This window comes from Octopus sinensis, linkage group LG1 (assembly GCF_006345805.1).
Source record: "Octopus sinensis linkage group LG1, ASM634580v1, whole genome shotgun sequence".
Lineage (NCBI taxonomy): Eukaryota > Metazoa > Mollusca > Cephalopoda > Octopoda > Octopodidae > Octopus > Octopus sinensis.
In genome coordinates this window covers 30,805,111-30,825,194 of record NC_042997.1, presented here as the reverse complement: position 1 = coordinate 30,825,194, position 20,084 = coordinate 30,805,111, and the positions used below count along the sequence as shown (strand labels likewise).

The 20,084-nt window shown below is 37.7% G+C and overlaps 1 protein-coding gene across 1 annotated transcript in view; it reads right to left on the bottom strand.

Moving 5' to 3' along the window:
- Window positions 1–20,084, bottom strand: part of LOC115214320 (formin-B-like) — a 49,216-nt gene that overhangs the window by 26,166 nt on the left and 2,966 nt on the right. Inside the window, exons 3-7 of the mRNA XM_029783499.2 lie at window positions 19,918–19,998; window positions 18,829–18,854; window positions 14,715–14,797; window positions 10,321–10,694; window positions 4,517–4,640 (exon numbers count right to left, since the gene is read on the bottom strand). Coding sequence (XP_029639359.1) covers window positions 4,517–4,640; window positions 10,321–10,694; window positions 14,715–14,797; window positions 18,829–18,854; window positions 19,918–19,998 — 688 coding nt within the window. The remainder of the gene's footprint in view (window positions 1–4,516; window positions 4,641–10,320; window positions 10,695–14,714; window positions 14,798–18,828; window positions 18,855–19,917; window positions 19,999–20,084) is intronic.

Sequence of the window (20,084 nt, the reverse complement as noted above, 5' to 3'; positions counted from 1 at the left end):
TCTCTTTTTACTTGTTTCAGTCATTTGACTGTGGCCATGCTGGTGCACCGCCTTTAATCGAGCAACTCAACCCCGGGACTTATTCTTTTGTAAGCCCAGTACTTATTCTAAAGGTTTCTTTTGCCGAACCGCAAAGTGACGGAGACATAAACACACCAGCATCGGTTATCAAGCGATGTTGGGGGGACAAACACAGACACACAAACATACACGCACATACATATATATACATATATACGACGGGCTTCTTTCAGTTTCCGTCTACCAAATCAACTCACAAGGCTTTGGTCGGCGCGAGGCTATAGTAGAAGACACTTGCCCAAGGTGCCATGCAGTGGGACTGAACCCGGAACCATGTGGTTCGTAAACAAGCTACTTACCACACAGCCACTCCTGCGCCTTGTATCTGTGTGCTACATTATATATAGCCTGGGTACTGTGCTGAAGACAGGGTGCACACATCCATTAACCATCATTATCAACATCATTTAATATACGCCTTCCATGCCGGCATGGGTAGGACGGTTTGACAGGAACCGGCCAGGTAGAAGCCTGCACCAGACTTCTGTCTGTTTTGGCAGGATTTTACAGTGGGATGCCCTTCCTAATGCCAACCATCCAGCAGAGTGGGCTCCCAGTAGAATGAACATATAAGTTATGTTAATAGGTCCATGAGCCTCCTGGCTTTTGATGTTGCATTTAATTACTTTATATTGTACTATTAGTGTATGACAAACTGAGTTTCAGTGTAACAGCACAACTAAGTATATGGCCTCTCCATAGATGTATATAGCAAACCTAAACATTGCATTTTTTTTATTAATCGGCAGTATGAAATATGACATAGTTTGGTATATCACTTCCATCAGCTGTTTGTTGCTACATAAATTTTTACATTTTTCCAAGTACCATGTACATTACTCGGTTGCAAATGGCAAGGTCTATAAGGAGATTTCATTTTTGCTAAGGAGTGGCTGTGTGGTAAGTAGCTTGCTTACCAACCACGTGGTTCTGGGTTCATTCCCACTGGATGGCACCTTGGGCAAGTGTCTTCTACTATAGCCTCGGGCTGACCAAAGCCTTGTGAGTTGATTTGGTAGATGGAAACTGAAAGAAGCCCGTCATATATATGTATATATATATATGTATATATATATATATATATTATATATATATATATATATAATATATATATATATGTGTGTGTGTGTGGTGTGTGTGTGTGTGTGTGTTGTGTGTGTGTGTGTTGTATATGAATAAATGAAAGAATGGAGTCGAACGAAGATGTTAACAAAATTCCTTTACTCTCGACATATGTTTCGAAGACAACATGGTTTCATTCCAAAGGAATAAAGGGTGCATTATGCAATCTTCTCATCAGGAAATAAAGGGAGCCTCTCTCAACAACAAGACAAACAAAAATTTCGATGACTGCCTACATGGTAAACAAACGATAATGAGTGTTTTTAAAAAAAATCATTAGAAGAATTGACGTCAAAGTTAGATAGTAGGAAGAGAAGGGTTAAAGGAATAATAGGTAGGGAACAAGTGGAGAAGGGAAGGGTATGTTGATTGATACGTTTTATTCATATAAATGATAACGATAGTCACTGTGGTTTGAACAATTAGCTTAACGTGCACTCCACTTCAATAGCGAAATTCTTTCCTAAGCCTTCGAACATTCTTTCAATCAACGTACCCTTCCCTCTCCACTTGTTCCCTACCTATTATTCCTTTAACCCTTCTCTTCCTACTATCTAACTTTGACGTCAAGTCTTCTAACGGTTTTTTTAAAAACACTCATTATCGTTTTGTTTACCATGTAGGCAGTCATCGAAATTTTTGTTTGTCTTGTTGTCGAGAGAGGTTCCCTTTCTTTCCTGATGAAAAGATTGCATAATGCACCCTTTATTCCTTTGGAATGAAACCACGTTGTCTTCAAAACATATGTCGAGAGTAAAGGAATTTTGTTAACATCTTCGTTCGACTCCATTCTTTCATTTATTCATATACAACACACAAATTTCTGCACATGAACCCGAAGTTTCTACCCTTGGACAGGTCGCTTCAACCGTGTTTCTGACGTGAATTTGCTACCCTGGTTTCGGTTCAACGAATTTTCCATGCTGACGATAAACATAGGATAATTCATTCACCTATTTATATATATGTGTGTGTATATGTTTGTGTGTCTGTTTTTGTCCCCCATCATCGCTTGACAACTGATGCTGGTGTGTTTACGTCCCCGTAACTTAACAGTTCAGCAAAAGATACCGTATATAATAAGTACTAGGCTTACAAAGAATAAGTCCTGGGGTCGATTTGCTCAACTAAAGGCAGTGCTCCAGCATGGCCATGGTCAAATGACTGAAACAAGTAAAAGAGTAAAAGAGTAAAGAGAGAGTTGTATTAATGTGACCACCTTGAGTTGACATGCCTAACTTTGATGATGTATTTGCTGCAGCCAAAACCAACTGTTACATTATCTTCCCCAATTTAGTCCCTATTCAGAAAATTTTGTTGTTCTACTATCACAACTGGTCCCATATTTGCACGTTACCTTTTAAAGGTGGAGAAGGAGGAGGACAATGACATCTTTAATACATCTTTAAAGGGATTTTTTCCAGATAAAAAAATCACAGCTTCTGGAATTTAAAGAACTGGAGTGGTTGGTGTTAGGAAGCGCATCCAGCCTTAAAACCCTGCCAAACAGACACAGTTGCATGGGGGTAGTCTTCTACGAGGCTGGTTCCTGTCAACTGTCCTAACCGTGTATGCATGGAAGATGGATGTCAAATGATGATGATGATGATGACATGCATTATAGTATATGGTATTGGTAATATTTTCACATAATTTTCACATAGGCGCAGGAGTGGCTGTGTGGTAAGTAGCTTGCTTACCAACCACATGGTTCCATGTTCAGTTCCATTGCGTGGCATCTTGGGCAAGTGTCTTCAACTAGAGCTCGGGCCAACCAAAGCCTTGTGAGTGGATTTGGTAGACGGAAACTCAAAGAAGCCCGTCGTATATATGTATATATATGTGTATGTGTGTATGTTTGCGTGTCTGTGTTTGTCCCCCTAACATTGCTTGACAACCGATGCTGGTGTGTTTATATCCCTGTCACTTAGCGGTTCGGCAAAAGAGACCAATAGAATAAGTACTGGGCTTACAAAGAAAAAGTCCCGGGGTTGATTTGCTCGACTAAAGGTGGTGCTCCAGCATGGCCACAGTCAAATGACTGAAACATGTAAAAGAGTATAACCAAATACAACAAATGGAGTTTGCCCAATGTTTTACCAATTCTGCAATTTAGTAACCTGATAATTAAATTTTATAAAGTACCTACTTCCACTATAAATTTTGCTGGGTTGATGATGGTAAGACTGAAACTCGTAATAGATTGCATCATAGAGGTCCCATTGAAGACTTAGTTTCTATGTAATGTCTTTATCATAAGCTAAGTGGATGGAAGCCTTCATTCTCTTAGCTGTACCCCAACACAAACAGAATTGAACTAAGCTATGCAAATAAACAAAATGCTTAAAAACAGCCTGGTTTGCATAACCAACAGTACCCTTTTCTATCATGGTTTAGTTAGAGAGGGGAGAGTTGCACCTATGGCCCCTTTCAAGTCCTTCAAGATTGGTAAGAGGAAGGGTGTATGTTATACTCAGATTAGAGATGTCACTAAAATGCTTGTGACAGAATGAACTCTGTTAAAGTTACCCAAGTGGTGGTGTTAAGACTGGTGATGGAATGAATCTACTCATCAAGGAGTAGGAGTGTTTCCTCTGATGGGTTTCTACACAGTTCCAGGCTACCAAAATCCACTTAAAAGTTTTTGGCTGAAGACATTTACTCAAGGTGCTACACAACAGGATTGAAACAACCATGCCTGATTCCATTTTACAGTTATGTTGATACTCTCTTTTCTCTCTTTTACTTGTTTCAGTCATTTGACTGCGGCCATGCTGGAGCACCGCCTTTAGTCGAGGAGCAAATCGACCCCGGGACTTATTCTTTGTAAGCCCAGTACTTATTCTATCGGTCTCTTTTGCCGAACCGCTAAGTGACAGGGACATAAACACACCAGCATCGGTTGTCAAGCAATGCTAGGGGGACAAACACAGATGCACAAACACAGACACATACACACATATATATATATATATATACATATATACGACAGGCTTCTTTCAGTTTCCGTCTACCAAATCCACTCACAAGGCATTGGTCGGCCCGGGGCTATAGCAGAAGACACTTGCCCAAGATGCCACGCAGTGGGACTGAACCTGGAACCATGTGGTTGGTTAGCAAGCTACTTACCACACAGCCACTCCTGCGCCTATACAGTTTTTTTTTAGTGTTGTTTTGGCAAAAGACACAATACAGCACAACTGACAGATATGAATGAAATACCAAATTTCTGGCTACTTGTTTGACATCATAAGATACAGGTTACCCTCAAGTAAATTTGATAAATAATTAAATAAATAAACAAATATTTTACCGGTATTAGTTGTTACTGCTGTTTTGGTTTTTCCTTTCTCTTTAACAGCAAATTTTTCTTCCAGTAATTTAAATTTTAAATTTGGTGTTAGATCTGGTAGGTTTTGCCAGACTGATGTATTCAGCTTTAAGTAGATAAACATCACAGCAAAGAATTTAACAAGAGAAGAAGACATGCAAAAATAAAAAAAAAGATTAATTATTTCACAGAACTCAAGAGTAATTATGGTTGTTGAAGTATTAAATGGATAAGAATTTTTTTCAGTTTTGTTTAAGATTTAATCAGAAGGAAGAGACAGTAACCCCCAAATTTTCTCAGGCCTTCTAGGAGTAATGAAATTGATATGGGTGATGTTCTGCTTATATGTTAATGTTTGCAAGAAAAATACATCACTAGGTGAGACAAGTTGACACTGAATTAGCTTCGCTGATTGACAAGTGACGGTCGTTTAGAGAATGCGTGGGCTAAGACTACATGCCATCATTGGTCAGTTAATATTGAGACAATGTCACATGACAACTTGCTGGGGCTGCCTGCTGGAGCCTAGCAGCAAGTATTTAAAGGGAAATTTGACAAGGCAGTCAGTCGCCCGCTGACACTCGTTGATGCTACATCGAAGAGGCCAGGGAACAGAAGAGAGAAGAAGAAAGAAGACATGCACCCAACACCAGAGCTGAAGATACCTCCGAAGGGTGGGGGGGCGCCATGTCAAAACGGTAGAGGAGTAGGGGCCGAAACTGGATGTGGTTCCTCCTGATGATGTCTTAAGCTAACTGGATCCTATAAAGGAGCTGTTGTGGGAGCAGACCACGAAACATGGTTGAAATTCCTCTAAAAAGTTGACATTCTTGGTAAGAAGTATTTGGTTTAATAATTAGTGTGGCAAGAAAGAGTATAGGTGATAAGAGAAGGAGAGACAGGTGAGGTTTTTCAAGTGGGTCTTTTATTTTATAGTAAAGTCAGAAAATGTTGGAAATATTATGGAACGTGCATGACTCAGTGGTTAGAGTGCCAGGCTCATTATCAAGGGGTACTGAGTTTGATTCCCAAACCAGGTTGTGTGTTAGGTTCTTAAGACAGATACATGGTTTCTATGGCTGGATGCCCTTCCTAATGTCAACCTCTATACAGAGTGTGCTGGATGCTTTTACATGGCACCGCACAAGTGCTTTTATGTGACATCGCATGTATATGGAATAAAACATCTGTAGATTGTGCCAAGAGGCTCAGACAAAATCAAAAATGCACAGAGTTGTGTGTGACCTAAGTCTGTGCATTTCTCACATTCTGGTCAAACAATATACCCAAACTTCTTTTGTATTGCCCTTTCAACACCTGACAGAATCATAAAAGCACCACCATCACACTGTGCTTTAAGCATATTTAAACCTGATTCAGCCCAACCCTTTCCAGGCCCAACCAAAACCAGTTTGAGAGAGAGAGAGAGAGAGAGAACTGAATACTGCTTTCTAATTTTGGCACAAGGCCAGCAATTTCTGGGGAGGGATTAATTCAATTACATTGACTCCAAAAGGAAGAAAGGTTAAGTTGACCCTAGCAGCATTTGAACTCAGAAAGTGAAGTCGGAAGAAATGCCACAGAGTATTTTTCCTGTCATGGTAACGATTTTGCAGCTCATTGCCTTAAAAAGAACTGAATATTGCAAAACATTTAATTCAGTGTTCTAATGATCCTACCAATTAGCATTAATCTTGAATGATACTCAATAATATAATGCATATGTATGTAGGTAAATAGATATGAATGTAAACAGATAGTTATACAGATGGAGAGGTACACAGGTAACATGAACAGTCAAGCACACATACACACATACATATGCAAATGAAAACTGAAACATGTGACCATACACGCACACACTTCACTTCACACAAGGATACATACGGAGACACACATCCATAAATACAGACATAGTGCAGGTGGCACATAAAAAACATCATTTGGGCGTGGCCGTTGCCAGTACCGCCTGACTGGCTGGCCCTTGTGCTGGTGGCACGTAAAAGCACCCACTACACTCTCGGAGTGGGTGGTGTTAGGAAGGGCATCCAGCTGTAGAAACTCTGCCAGATCAAGATTGGAGTCTGGTGCAGCCATCTGGTTCACCAGCCCCTCAGTCAAATCGTCCAACCCATGCTAGCATGGAAAGCGGACGTTAAACGATGATGATGATGATAGTACACAGTCACAAAAACCCATACACAGACATGCTCAAACATGCACACACATGGAGACACACACATGCACACACAAACACACACATAAAAACACACAAGCACATGAATATGCAGAATACATATGTACAAACGTACACACATACATATATACATATGCACACACACACATACATGCATACACATACTTACACGCTTGCATACATACATAATGCAGTTCTATATTTGAGAGATGAGGAATTATGTACATTATTTACATTTGACGTATTTGTCCTCATCTTGTTTGTTAACACGTTTCGGCTGATATACTATCCAGCCTTCTTTAGGTGTCCTGGGGAAATGTTGAACCTGAGTTCTCGTTCCTAAAGTACTTTTCAATGTTGTTATTATTATTATGATTATTATTATTATTCAGGTCACTGCCTGGAATCAAACTCAGAACCTAGGGGTTAGTAGCCCGTGCTCTTAACCACTATGCCATAAGCCCAGGCATATGGCGTAGTGGTTAAGAGCACGAGCTACTAACTCCAAGATTCTGAGTTCAATTCCAGGCAGTAACCTGAATAATAATAATAACAATAACAATAATAATAGTAATAATAATAGTAATAATAATAATAATAATAATATTAATAATAATAATAATGATAATAATAATAATAGCATCGAAAAATACCTTAGGAGTGAGACCCCAGGTTCGAAATTTCCCCAGGATATCTGAAGAAGGCTGGAGAGTATATCAGCCAAAACGTGTTAACAACAAACAAGATTAGGACAAATATCCATCAAATGTAAATAATATAAATAATGTACATACATACATATATATGTGCAAGCACACACACAGTGGCCCACACACACATGTGCACAAATAAATAAAAATAACAGCTCAGATAACAGACAGAGTTAACGACTATTGAACATTTTAGGTAGAAATGAATAAGTAAATAAATGGTAATTTTATTGGTATGTTAAATAATAAGGTACTAAAAGAGAATGGCTCTAACCAGACACAACAAAACATGCTTCAACACATGAATTCCCAAATCTTGGAAACGAAATCCAAAATTGAACTTTATATATCGAAGTGTGTATGTATACATACATACATACATACATACATAGTACATACATACATATATACATATATATATTATATATATATATATATATATATATATATATTCATGGAAATTGCAGATGTGTTACCAGTGCCGGTGGCATGTAAGAGAACCTTCCGTTTCGCGACCGTTGCCAGCGCCGCCCCGACTGGCCTCGTGCCGGTGGCACGTAAAAAGCACCATCCGTTCGTGTCCGTTGCCAGCCTCGCCTGGCCCTCGTGCCAGTGGCACATAAAAAGCACCATCCGTTCGTGGCCGTTTGCCAGCTCTGTCTGGCACCTGTGCGGGTGGCACGTAAAAAGCACCCACTACACTCACGGAGTGGTTGGCGTTAGGAAGGGCATCCAGCCGTAGAAACACTGCCAGATTTGACTGGGCCTGATGAAGCCTTCTGGCTTCACAGACCCCAGTAGAACTGTCCAACCCATGCTAGCATGGAAAACGGACGCTAAACGATGATGATGATGATGATGATGATATTTATATATTGTGTTGACCGGAAAGTTCATGCCAATTTATAGTAGCTTACCTTTCGACTTATTTTAGAACATGGTTGAGTCCATAAAATAGGATTTGACTACACCTCCATTTAGAGCACAGTTTAAGCTATCTTTTCATGGAAGAAGTGTAGCTGCTAGAATAAGAATGGCCAGGGCAAAGTTCAGAGAGCTCTTACCTCTGCTGGTGACAAAGGGCCTCTCACTCAGAGTAAAAGGTAGACTGTATGACGCATGTGTACAAACAGCCATGTTACATGGCAGTGAAACATGAGCCATGACTACTGTGGACATGCATAAGCTTGCAAAGAATGAAGCCAGTATGCTCCAATGGATGTGTAATGCCAGTGAGCATACTCAACAGAGTGTAAGTACCTTGAGAGAAAAGTTGGACCTAAGAAGCCTCAAATGTGGTGTGAAAGACAGACAACTGTACTGGTATGGTCATGTATTACATATGGATGAGGACAGCTGCATGAGGAAGTGCCACTTCCTAACTGTGGAAGGAACCTGTGGATGAGGTAGACCCAGGAAGACCTGGGATGAGGTGGTGAAGCATGACCTTTGAACATTAGGCCTCACCGAAGCAATGACTAGTGACCGAGACCTTTGGAAATATGCTGTGCTTGAGAAGACCTGGCAAGCCAAGTGAGACCATAACCTCGTGGCCTATGCCAGGGGTGTAACCAGCCCACTTATACGTGCCTTTCCTTCACTGGACACTAAACTCTGCTTGCGAAGACCTGTTGAGGTAAGTGAAATCAAAATCAAAATCAAATTCAATGACTAGCATCCATGCTAGTCAAGCGCTAAGAGCACCATCCAAATGTGATCGTTGCCAGAGCAGCTAACTGGTTTCCATGCCAGTGGCATGTAAGAAGTACCATTCGAGTGTGATCATTACCAGTGTTGCCTTACTGGCACGTGAAAAAATCATTCAAGCAGGGTCATTGCCAGTGCCGCTAGACTGGCTCCTGTGCAGGTGGCACATAACAAGCACCATTTGAGCTTGGCCATTGCCAGTACCGCCTGACTGGCCCTTGTGCTGGTGGCATGTAAAAGCACCCGCTACGCTCTCAGAATGGTAGGCGTTAGGAAGGGCATCCAGCTGTAGAAACTCTGCCAGATTAGATGGGAGCCTGGTGCAGCCATCTGGTTCGCCAGCCCTCAGTCAAATCATCCAAACCATGCTAGCATGGAAAGCAGACATTAAACGATGATGATGATGATATATATATATACACACATACATATGCACATATGCATGTATGTATGTACGTTTAAAAAATTTTCTGAAAATATCTGACAAGTTTCAGAAGTGAAGAAGACAAATGCGCTAATACATAATTATCCCAAATTTTAGTTAGTATACTCTTTTACTCTCTTTTACTTGTTTCAGTCATTTGACTGCGGCCATGCTGGAGCACCGCCTTTAATCAAGCAACTCGACCCCGGGACTTATTCTTTTGTAAGCCCAGTACTTATTCTATCGGTCTCTTTTGCTGAACCGCTAAGTGACGGGGACATAAACACACCAGCATCGGTTGTCAAGTAATGCTAGGGGGACAAACACAGATACACAAACACACACACATACACACATATATATATATATATACATATATACGACAGGCTTCTTTCAGTTTCCGTCTACCAAATCCACTCACAAGGCATTGGTCGGCCCGAGGCTATAGCAGAAGACACTTGCCCAAGGTGCCACGCAGTGGGACTGAACCCGGAACCATGTGGTTGGTAAGCAAGCTACTTACCACACAGCCACTCCTTTGTACACCACTTCAAATAATCCATAAGCCCCACCCCACCCAATGCACACATAAACATATACATACTTATACACGAACATACCTGGGCATGTGTGTGCATGAGTATCAATATTTCACTTTATTACCTAGAAATTTTCATCATTATATGTCTTGTTGCTTAATTCATTAACTAACCAACCATTTAACTAACTGTAATAATAAGTGACTTACCAAACTCTTGTTGAGATTTGGTACTGGGAAATGCTTCAGCTCTTTCACAGAATGAAACTGTCCTGTCTTTGAAGCAATGTGGTTTTGAGGCAATGGTGGTGGTGGTGGCGGTGGTGGTGGGACAGGTGGAAATCGTATAGCTGATTTTGGTACTGGTGATTTTGGTCCTGGTGAATTTGGTCCTGGTGAATTTGGCACTGGTGAATTTGGTCCTGGCGAATTTGGCACTGGTGAATTTGATCCTGGTGAATTTGGTCCTGGTGGAATTTTTAGTCCTGGTGGAATTTTTAGTCTTGGTGTAATTTTTTGTCGTGGTAATAATGGTTTTGGTTCCGCATATAGTGGTTCTGCATTATCATGAGGTTCCTGAAAATCTAATGTCACCAGATGTTGAATGAACCAAGGAATGAAATGGAGACATTTTAGATTCTTTAAAGCAAAAATGAAGCAAAGCGCAAGAAACATATAAAAGTATAGATATGTGTATGCATATATATATGTATGTGTGTGTGTGTGTGTGTATATATATATATATGTATAGAAATTAAATATAAAATATAAATTACAAAGTGGGACAAGAACGCAAAAACACACAAAGAGACGACACATAAAAAAACAGACGGGTCACTCAAAGCCTCTAATCTTCTGTCGGAACCGGATCATCTTAGCAATTTCGGCTGTTTAATCTCGATATCACTCTGAACCGGCCAGCCCCAATGAAAAACTAAGTCACAGGCATTAGATTTCTTGGAAAGAGGATCGAATGTATACGAAACAAAGACAGGGTGCCACACGGATATAAATACAAGAAACAAAAAATAGAAATAAAAAACAAGAATGGTAAGCAGGACAAAAACAGCAGGCGTCTTACGACTTTAGACAATTTTTAACTTATCTTGGCTGGCGTATTTGAAAAAAGCCTTTGCGGCAAAGAACGAAAACAAACGTTAACATGGCAGCAGTCAAGCCGAAAAGACCGGTTTGAAGGCGGTCACATGAGAGCACGGAAGAAAGAGAAAGAAAAAGAAAAGCAGGGAGCAAGGAATCAAAGAGGGGAGAAGAAACAGGATTGGCTTAGCAATAGAAATGACGGTGCAAATAAGAATGGGTATGCATATATATATGTATGTGTGTGTGTGTGTGTATATATATATATATATATATATATATATGTATATATATATATGTATATCTTTATATATATAAAACTGAGAATGTATGTCTGTCTGTCTGTGTGTTTCCCTAAAACTTGAGAACTACACAACCAATTTCATTCAAATTTTACACATGCCTTACTTAGGGTCCATGTAGTTTCATGGGCAAAAAAAAAAGGTTCAACTTCTTGCCTAGAGCGAGCCCATAGCAATATCATATCTTCTCCACTATTTCAGTATTACGTGTTAAAAGTGAAACAAAAATATTTCTCTACTTTATGTCAGATACTTTCACTTTAACAATAAAAACAATAATAACAATCGAATTATATGTAGTAAGTAATAATTAAAATCAAACTAAAGTATAATATAACCGTAACATAAAAAAAGTAAAAATAGCAATTGGTATAAAATTGCATCAATGATTTGAACCTGAATAAGTGGTTTCACATGAATGGGAATAAATTAAAAATATAATTAGCATACAGAAATGGAATAGTCCAGATGGATAATAAAAAATTAAATTAAAGAAAAGACTATTGTTTATAAAGTATACAATGTAGAGAAAAAAGAAGAGCTAAAAATTCCTGTCTGTTATAGATTTTGAGTATTGTTATCTATCACTAGCGATATCAAGATATAACTTTGTATTTTGCATTTTATGTGTAGATGTATATATATATATAGATGTACATGTAATATGTACACATTTATATATACATATATATACATGCACTAGCACTATGACCCGGCAACGACGGGTCTTTAATGCTAGTATATATATATATTCTTTTATTCTGTTACTTGTTTCAGTTATTTTGACTGCGGCCATACTGGAACACCACCTTTTAGTCGAAGAAATCAACCCCTGGACTTATGTTTTGTAAGACCCCTGGGCTTATTTTTTGGTACTTATTCTATTGGTCTTTTTTGCTGACCTGCTAAGTTATGGAGACGTAAACAAACCAAGATTGGTTGTAAAGTGATGGTGGAAGGACAAACACAGATACACAAATATATACATACATACATACATACACACATATATATACATTACTTATTATTTTATATTAGTGGTTTTACTTATTATATTAGTGGTTTTACTTATTTTATATTGTGGGTTTACTTATTATTTTATATTAAACTTTTTAATACTTTTTGATAGTTTAAAAAAAAATTTAATAAATAAATTAAAAGTTTAAAAATTTATAAATTCAAAATTTTAAAAATATATAAAAATATAAAAATTTATAAAAATTTATAAATATAAAAAATCTTTAATTTAATTATATAAATTTTATATTTTTTTTCATATTATATTAATTTATTTATTTTTATGTTTTTCACTGTTTGATTTGCATAATAGTGGTTTTATCTCTAATTTAATTTAATTTATATATATATATATATATATTATATATATATATATATATATATATATATATATCTTATGATAAAAGGCAGATTTTCTCTGCCTGTTCCCATGTTCCTTTTTAATACAATTCTACAATATAGAATTTCTTCAATTGGAATTTACCTACGATTTTTACAAGTAGATTCGATTGGGTCATGGCATATAAAGTTTTTTCAATTTGACCCCTAATTAAGCAAAAATTCGAGAAAAGTAAATATTTTACGATTTGCCTCTCTAATTTCAACTGCTTCACTCCTGCTATTACCATAATTTCTCCTACTTTCTCTTTGCAAGTGTACCTTAAAGCAGTACTCAAAAAAAAAATACAGAGCAAACAGAAACAAATAAATACATAACGATTTACTCCTCACACAATTTCTTCAATTGGAGTTTACCTATGATTTTTCCAAGTACATTCCACTCGGTCATGGCATATAAATTTCTTTCAATTTCACCCCCAATTAAGCAAAAATTCGAGAAAACTCAATATTTTACGATTTCCCTCTCTCACTTCAAAGGCTTTACTCCGCCTATTACCACACTTACTCCCACTTTCTCTTTACACACATAGACACGCAAACATATACATATATGACAGTGTCAATTGTTGAAAGAAAATTGTAAGCTAAGGTGTGTGTGTGTGTGTGTGCGTGTGTGTGTGTGTGTGAGTGTGTGTGTGTAACAGGGATGAGCCATTAATACTGGTCATCCTTTTTGCTAGAGGAAGAGCCGCTATGGTCTTATATGCTACACCACTGGTTTTCAATTCATATTAATCAAATTAATATTCAATTTTTCACCCTTATTATGTGTGTGTGTGTGTTAGCAATTCGTATAAAATTTCACATAAATGGGGATAAATTAAAAAGGTTTGTTGTTATTATTATTACTGTTTGACTATTGTAATCATGTTTGTTGGTTCCTCGTCAGGTTTTTTTGAATTTCTGCTGCTTTTAAATAAAGCATATTACTCTACCCCTGGTATTTGAGTACTCTTTTTTCCACCTTGTTTCACATTTATGTGTTTACTCCGGTATATATATATATATATATATACAACAGGCTTCTTTCAGTTTCTGTCTACCAAATCCGCTCACAAGGCTTTGGTCAACCCAAGGCTTTAGTAGAAGACATTTGCCTAAGGTGCCATGCAGTGGAACTGAATCTGGAACAATGTCGCTTGGAAGCAAGCTTCTTACTACACAGCCACTCCTGCACCTATACATATATATAAATACATGCATATATGCACGTATTGTTATATTTGGGGATGGTCTTATTTTTTGCCAATAAACTACATGCACTATATTCTTGGTCTTCACATCAGCTTTATAACTCTTTTCTCTTTTACTTGTTTTCAGTCATTTGACTGTGGCCATGCTGGAGCACTGCCTTTACTCGAGCAACTCGACTCCGGGACTTATTCTTTTGTTAGCCCAGTACTTATTCTATCAGTCTCTTTTGCCGAACCGCTAAGTAACGGGGACATAAACACACCAGCATCGGTTGACAAGCAATGCTAGGGGACAAACACAGACACACAAATGTACATATATATATAAATATATACGACGGGCTTCTTTCAGTTTCCGTCTACCAAATCCACTCACAAGGCTTTGGTCAGCCCGAGGCTATAGTAGAAGACACTTGCCCAAGGTGCCACGCAGTGGGACTGAACCCGGAACCATGTAGTTGGTAGACAAGCTACTTACCACACAGCCACTTCTGCGCCTACAGTAAAACTGTATAACCCTCCCAGGAAAAAGTTGTAGGAGATAATGATAATGACGATGATGAGGATGATGATGATGATGATGATAACTTACCATTCAACATATTGTTCTCTTTACTACTGCTTCTTTTAAAGCGAGCTAGATTTTCAGCATAATCCACAGGAGGGCTGGGTGATCTAAGGAAATGAAGAAGAAGAATTGTAAACATACGCTTCTTACACAAATATAAAGCATCAAATTTTATAGAAAAATAGAAAATGAGATTTGTTGATATTCAAGATTTTCTCGGGTGTTATTTAGATGGCTGAGAAATGAATAAACAACTAATCAACTAATCAAATGGTTATGAGTTCAAGATGGCTTTTACACTCTTCTACCTTTTACATGTTTCAGTCAGTGAACTGAGGCAATGCTGGTTTAGTCAAAGCGTTTAGTCAAAACAAATTGACCCCAGTACTTAGTTTTTAAGACTGGTACTACTTATTCTATTACTCTCTTTTGCCGAACTGCTAAGTTATAGAGACATAAACAAACCAACAATGGTTGTCTAGTGGTGAGACGAACAAACATAACACAAAGACACACACACACATGCGTGTGCACACACACACGCACGTACACACACACACACACACACACACACACACATGCTATGTGGGAATCATCTCCAAAGTGCTTTGCTGCAGTGAACTGGTGAACAAGCAAAACATATACATTGAGTATATGCAGTAAATAATGTTTACAACTCAAGGACTGCTTCTATTTTGTAATTGAACTTCTTACGTATACATTGTCCTAGCATACCAGCAAATGGTTTGTATACTATTTGTATATAGTCACTGACTGGTGGTTCAGTTCGCCCCTAATTTGATTCGGGTACATGATATTGATAAGCCACAAAAATGGCCAGATATTGGCATTCATCACTCCTGAATGGAATTAGGAGTGAGTTGTCTCACCTGTCTATGACTTTCAGGTGTTTTAACACCCAGTACTTTGAAGGAGTCGTCCCCACTGTGCTAAACTGCAGCATACTGGTGAACAATTAAAACACATACCTTGAATACATGTGGTTGATAATACACACACACACACACACACACACAGGGCTTCCTTCTGTTTCCATCTACCAAATCCACTCACAAGGCTTTGATCAGGTGTGCATGCATGTGTGTGTACCCATGTATGTGTGTGTGCATGTGTTTTCATGTGTGTGCACGTGTGTGTGTGTACGTGCACACATGGATGAGTGAATGCACATCTAAGCACACATACACACTTGTATAAGTACTGATGCATACACACACATATATATATACACACACACATATATATATATATATATATATATACACATATATATATACCACACACACATATATATATATACACATATATATATACACACACACATATATATATATACACACACATATATATATACACACATATATATATACACACACATATATATATACACATATATATACACATATATATATACACACACACATATATATATACACATATATATATATACACACATATATATATATACACACACACACACATATATATATATATATATATATATATATAACATATATGCATATATACCCCCACATCTACCGCCCCTTCCTACTTCCCTCAACCACACAACTGATGTCTTGTTCACCATTCAGTCGATTTCCTGTTCACCATGTGGTATTTTCCATCTAACTGCTGTCACTGAATTACCAACATCAACACCACATGACATTTCTTGACCAATCCAGTTATAAACATTGACTCTCTTCAGTAGAACTCCCATTCAGACTCCAATGGCTGAAGACTAGCCACAAGCTTGAAACTCCGAATACCAAGGATTCTGAATCAAACTGTTGTGATCTATATATATATATATATATATATATACTTTATTCAAAAGCAGCAGAAAATTCAACAAAACCTGTTACTCTGAGTTTTTGTTGAATTTTCTGCTGCTTTTGAATAAAGCATATTACTCTACCACTGGTATTTGAGTACTCTTTTTTCAACCTTGTTTCACATTTATGTGTTTACTCCGGTATATATATATATATATATATATAACGGCGCTCTTTTCAATCCTAACCAGGCTCATGGGCCCGTTTCCCGGTTTCTGTGGCGTATGTGTTTTCCCCCAGCTGCACAGGACGCCAGTCCATCGCAGCATTACTCAAGAAACAGGAAGAGAGAGTGAAAGAAAGTTGTGGCAAAAGAGTACAATAGGGGTCGCCCCCCCCCACTGCCAGAGCCTCGTGGAGCTGTTAGGTGTTTTCGCTAAATAAACACACACAACGCCCAGTCTGGGAATCAAAACCGCAATCCTCCGACTACGAGTCCGCTGCCCTAACCACTGGGCCATTTCGCCTCCACCCACATATATGTATGTGTGTGTGTGTGTGTGTGTATGTATATATACACACACACTCTTACACATATACAATATTTCCATACAGTCAGATAACAGGTAGATGCAGGGGTGCAGTGTGTGGTCTCTGATAATTTGACCCAAATAGAACTAAAACGTGTCCGGCCAATCCCCACTTAAGAAGTTCATTTGTTTACATAAGCCCAATAAAATGAATAACATAGTCACTGCCATGAAGACTAAAAATTTGTATTATTTAAACACAGTATTGTGTATTGTACATTTGTAGTATTCATTGCTGTTTTGCGTCTCAGTAATTGATTAACAGTATTATAATCCCTTACAAAACCTTTTTCCCAAACTGTATAATGTTGCCCTAGATAGAGCATAGTAATAAAAAAGAATGGGAGAGTCACAACTGAATGCCTTTAACCCTTTTGTTACTGTATTTATTTTGAAATGTTCTGTGTTTCTTTCAATTACTTTAAATCTAACAAAGAATTTTGTAAAATAACTTAGTTATCATTAAGCTAGTGTTAGGAACAGTAATTGTGTCTAAGGTGGAGGCGCAATGGCCCAGTGGTTAGGGCAGCGGACTCGCGGTCATAGGATCGCGGTTTCGATTCCCAGATCGAGCATTGTGAGTGTTTATTGAGCGAAAACACCTTAAAGCTCCACCAGGCTCCGGCAGGGGATGGTGGTGATCCCTGCTGTACTCTTTCACCACAACTTTCTCTCACTCTTACTTCCTCTTTCTGGGACAAACACACACACGCATATATATATATATAATACATATATATGACGGGCTTCTTTCAGTTTCCGTCTACCAAATCCACTCACAAGGCTTTGGTCGGCCCGAGGCTATAGTAGAAGACAATTGCCCAAGGTGCCACGCAGTGGGACTGAACCCGGAACCATGTGGTTGGTAAACAAGTTACTTACCACACAGCCACTCCTGCTTGGAGAAAGAAAACAAAAACCTAGTGGTACTTCTTAGTGATAACCTTCTGATTTAGCTAAATGTATGTCATTGTCTCACATGAGTAATTTCTTTTAGTTCATTGTATATTCTGTTACTACATTTCTAAACTGTTTTTATATTTTATACATTTTTATTTTAACTTTTGTACCATTATAAAAAAAAAAAAAAAAAGGAATACAAGAACACAAATCACAAATTAAAAAAAGCCAACATGATAGAATAAGACAGCTGATAAAGTTGGATCATATTTATAAGAGGGAGGAGGACATGAAGCCTATTTAAATTGTAAATTATACTAAATACTAGATGGTATTTGCCTCTCTTTGATTCTACATAGTCACTTGATCAGCTAGAATTAGTAACCAAATATCCCTCAAATTATGCTCTTCCATCTTAATGAAGGATATATTAGATAATGTAATCCTTGTTATAGATACACTCATCATCATCATCGCTTAACGTTCATTTTCCATGCTGGCATGGGTTGGACGATTTGACTGATGAAACCCATTAGTATTTAAACTAGCCATATCAAGCCCAAATATTTTACCTGTTTTATGTTCAAACTGACAAGATCCAGCCTCTCATACCTACCCTACAATGTTATTTTAAAATTAAGGAATCACATTATTGAAATCTTGAAGTTACATGATTAATTCAAAGCAATGTGAATAAATAAGCATTACAATAGACAGAATTATCTGAATGCAAAAGGGTTAAATTCTTCTTTCAAACAAAAATGAATATAAAAACTTAGTACTATAATGTGCACCTCCCTCACGGGTAATGTGATGCTAAAAGAGAAAGTAATAAAATACATTACAACATACCTTTCTGTAGAACTTCTATCAAAGTCCTACAAATTAGAAAATCATACAGTTACATATTAGAAAAATATACAGAAAACACTCAGTTAATTAGTTGAAACTCTACAAATTTTATACCAACTATTCCTAGCAACAAAAGTGTTTCCCTGCAAGACTTATCTGACACAGTAAACAGATAGCTTCATCCATTCTGCATCCATCAAAAGCATCGACACTCACAAAATCCAAATGCATTAACACATCTGTGCAGCAGCAGTTTGAACAAAGAGCACAACTCCTTATGGAAAGTTATCCACCACAATTATCATCTTCATCAGTTACACAATGTCTAGAAGACTGCTATCAGAGAAGCAATAGACACCTTTCTGCATCGTACAGTAAACAAACTCTCATGTTTCTAAAACTTCTGGTCAATTGCAAAGAGGCTCTCTACTCCCTTGGAGGAATCCTCCAATCTGCCATTCCATTCCACAAGCAAGACAGCTCTTCTGGTAGCACCTTCAAGGAAGAAGCCTTCACATTAGTTGCTTATCTTACTTTTCAACACTGTACGTATTCAATAAAACTCCTCACAAATTTCCTTTTTCTATATTCTCTGTTCTCATCATATAGACACATAATTATATATGTGTGGTAACGAGAGATATGTAAGAACTTCAACCCAATAAAATGATGACCCTTTCATCACTCTCCAACAGTATCCCTTTCATATCCCTCAAACAGAGGACTCCAGAGTTTGCTCCTATCCTCATCAAACTTCAAAATCTTTATTTCTACTGGTATCAACTTCATTCTTAGGAAATCTATCAAGGTGTGTTCCATCACCAAAAAAGGACAAAAAGCCAACTTCTTTGACTCTGCATATCATTTTCACCAACAACTCCTCAAAAATAATGGGAATTACCATTAACAACCACTTCTTTTATCATGTTGAATAACTTTCTGTCTTGAATGACCTCTAATATGGTTTCTGTAAAGTTAGATGCATTGGAGATTTGCTGTCCTATATCACTAACATATACACACAACAGATGTAGAAGATAGAAAATACTTGGAAAAGGAACTTTAACAGATGATACGTTCTTGACTTACCTCTTCTGATATTTTAGATAATCTAACATTTTCCATCCACTTAGTTTTTATATTTTTGCGGGCAGATGCCTTCCAGAAAGCCTGAATTGTATAAAATTATTTTTAATATAGCCACAAGGCCGAAGATTTGGGGAAGCAAGGAGTCACTTATATTAATTCCAATACTT